The 3,595-nt window shown below is 28.4% G+C and overlaps 1 protein-coding gene across 2 annotated transcripts in view; it reads left to right on the top strand.

The window, feature by feature from the left end:
* The window catches only part of LOC106681952 (isocitrate dehydrogenase [NAD] subunit gamma, mitochondrial), an 85,768-nt gene that overhangs the window by 44,551 nt on the left and 37,622 nt on the right, over window positions 1–3,595 (top strand). For both annotated transcript variants that reach the window (XM_067046584.1, XM_067046583.1), the window contains exon 8: window positions 1,303–1,489. In XM_067046584.1, coding sequence (XP_066902685.1) covers window positions 1,303–1,489 — 187 coding nt within the window. The remainder of the gene's footprint in view (window positions 1–1,302; window positions 1,490–3,595) is intronic.

Here is a 3,595-nt window from a genome sequence, read left to right as displayed (position 1 = left end):
AAAAAAAAAAGAAAATTAAGATGCTCAAAATACAAAAAAAAATCTTACCCTTATAGAATAGAGACAAAAAAATAAAATAATTAAATCTCTAATTTTATAACAAATACAAGGTAAAAAAAAAAAAAAAAAAAATGAGATTTTAAAATCAAAAGGAGGAAAGGAGAATCACTCACACGAGTTGAAAAAAAAATACATACCAGTTTCAGACATCTCCTCCGAGACAGCCACTGTCATTGATCATCAACAAATGGTGAATAAATTTTAAGGGTTAGGATCACTGGTGAGATTAGTATTGTCTTTTGTTCAGGCTACTAGTTTTTGGAATACCCACAGACTAGCAGTCTGAACAAAAGCCATGAGCTAGTGAGTGAAGGTACTAACCCCAGCATAGGCCCAGTACCTCATAAAACTTTCAGTAGACTAATGCTTATCAGCCTGTATCCAGGCCTTAATACTACTGCACTTGGTATCGAGGTACGTATAAACACATCAAGTCTATGTATATAGATGGTTCCTAATAACGATGTACATACACAATAACAAATACCTTAAGTGTCTATTTATATAATAATTACCTATCTCAAGAAATTGAAAAATTATATTTAAATTATTTATTTTATTAGAGAAAGGATTATTTTGGTTTTTATGTATATAATAATGATAGGAGAAAATGTTAATTTTCTTTATTTGTTTATATTTTAATATTATCAAATTTGTGTACCAATTATTTTGATTCTTTTGGGAGGTTTTCATTTTCAGGTCCTCCGTCTATTATTGAAATTTAATCAACGATTATATTTTTTTTAGAGGTTGGTATATTTTCAATTACGAAAAGCCCCTTGTCCTAACATATAAAGGGACTGGAACATGTTTGAAAATGACCAAATGAAGAAAATAATTATAGTGGAATGAGTTTTAAAAAATTTATTCAAAGAGTACCTTTAATTTGACTGCTGTTCAATAATTTTTATGAAGTAATCTTTTTAATATAAATTATTTCAATACAGTAGTCATCAATATTAAAAATAAAAATTATGCTGTTACTGTTATTATGAAAATTATTTAAAAAAATAATAACTGTTTTGTTCCCTTATTTAAAAGGATTTTTTATTTTATTTTTTTACTTTGAGGGTAATAGAACATTTGTGATTTCAGTGGTAATTATATTAGTTATTTTTTTATGCTAAACAGGAATCATGTCATGACTATAATTCTAAAAATGAACCTATTGCCAAAAATAATTAATTTGACTATAAAATTACAATAAAAATTAGTATTAGCCTTTCAATTTTTTTTTTTTAGTATGCCATTTTTGAACCTGGAACTCGAAATACTGGAACTTCAATCGCAGGAAAGAACATAGCTAATCCTATTGCAATGATAAATGCATCTGTCGATATGCTTGAACATTTGGGTCATCAAACACATGCACAGATATTGGCTTCTGCTGTCAATACTACAGTTAATATTGAAAAAATTCATACACCTGGTATGTATGAACTTCTGTCTTGAAAATCTCAATTTAATGGATTTCTTTTTTCTGGTTTCTTGAATTTTTATTAGAAAATGATTTTTTTGTGTATTACATTTAGTTTCCATATATTTTACAAAAATTTAAATGTATGTTTTTAATTATGTAAATTAGAAAAAAAGAGATGAATGAACACAAAAAACTAACAATTAAATCTTTGAGAACAATCTTGAGGTTTATTTGTAATGTTGCTGAAAAAGTTTTTATGTCTCTAAATAAACTTGGTACTACTTTATATTTTCCTTACAGAGTAATAAATCCTTCCATAGGTTGTAGTAGTACAGGTTTATATATATATTGTAATAATCAAAAATTATTTAAAATAAAATAAAAATAATTTTAACTAATTTCAAATATAAAAGATAGCTTGGGTTCAAATTAAAAACTTTAATATTAAATAGATAATAGAATTTTATTTAAATTTTATAATATAATAGACTCTTTCCTCAGGGCAGGTTTCCAGGCAATCAGAAACAGATGACACTTTACTACTAATAACACACTTAATTAATAGCTATTTTACAAATATAATAAATTCCAGTTAGAAACAAAACTAACCAATTACACATCTTCCCCTAATGATTGATAATTGGTGATATCTTCTTGTTTAAGATGGTATATCCAGAACTCCAAACAATGGCTTCCAGTACTTACCGCTTCTAGCCGAACCGACGTCCTCCCCAAGCCAGCAAAATCAAGAGTACCCATTTCCTCTCTTCTGTCTTCAATGTTCCTGGCCAATCCAAAAATAATCGATTGTAGTATAATCGCTCTGCTTTATTTGCTATGATTTACGATGTAAATTATTTATTGATAATTGTGTTCTTCTATTTCTTCTTTGATTATTCTTTTTCTATAATTATTGTATAGAAACAACAAAAGTTGAAAAATTTCAATCTATCTCAAAACAAACACTTCAACTAACACTTCGGAAGCCATCTTCCTTGTTTTGAACAGCGTATTTATTTTAAACAATGAAAACTGGTTAGTTTGGTTTTTGATTGGCCTTCTCAATTTTTGGAGACCAAACCTTGGATCATTGCCTTAAACCTGGAGGATAGGTCCAGAGAGAGGATTTTAAACTAAAATTTGTAGTATTTATTATCTAATGTATATTATAATATTTAAAATTTATTTAAAACAAATAAAAAAAGATTAAAAAGTTTTTATTTATTCTCAGTTCTAAAATACAGCTTTGAAGATGACAAATTTAAATGAACATATCAATTATTAAATAGATATGAGAATTTTATTTTAAATTATATATAGTATTATGGACTCTTAATCTCAGGGCGGGTTTTCCAGACAATCAGAACACAAAGACACTTAAATAAATTAATGGTTACTTTTACAAATATACTTAAATCCTAGGTAGAGCAGACTAACCATTATATATGCTTCTTTGATGACTGATGGTTCTCATTGTATTTGTTCTAAAGATGCTACCACTGACAGTATCTAAAGGCTTGGTCCTCTCCCTAGCTTCCAGGATACATCCAATCCACTGGCGATCTTAACAAAGAGTGATTTTCTTCCTTTAATGATATAATCTTGGATGTCTGGTGACTCTTGATGTCTTCTTTTTATAGATATCTAGCCCTGACAGTAGACAAAGGGTCGTCCGCACCACCTTTTCCTGGAGATGTCCTTGTTTCCCGGACATGTCCAATCCCACTGCGATCCAAACAACCAGTGATCCAAACAAGAGTCTCCTGTCTAGATGTTCGATGCAAAAATCAATTGCAGCACAGCAGTTTTGAGCTTTTGCTTATGATTTTGAATACTATTCTTAAATACTTGTTATCGACTTCTATTTTTTCTTAAATCTACTGTAATTACAATCATAAATAAAGGTGAAAATATTTGAATCTGTTCAACATTGCAGTGATTCTACCGACTTTAGAATAGTGCCATCTTGAAGCTCTGAACGATGTCTTTTGTGACTTCATATTTTACTGATGAAAATGGTTAGCTTGCTTTTTGGTTTAATACAACAAATAAACAAATACTGAAACGATACATAAAATAAAACATTCTAAAAACCATTTATATGTTTAAAAAAAA

This window comes from Halyomorpha halys, unplaced genomic scaffold (assembly GCF_000696795.3).
Source record: "Halyomorpha halys isolate HHAL.00 unplaced genomic scaffold, Hhal_1.1 Scaffold378.1, whole genome shotgun sequence".
NCBI lineage: Eukaryota > Metazoa > Arthropoda > Insecta > Hemiptera > Pentatomidae > Halyomorpha > Halyomorpha halys.
This window is presented reverse-complemented; position numbering and strand designations above follow the sequence as displayed.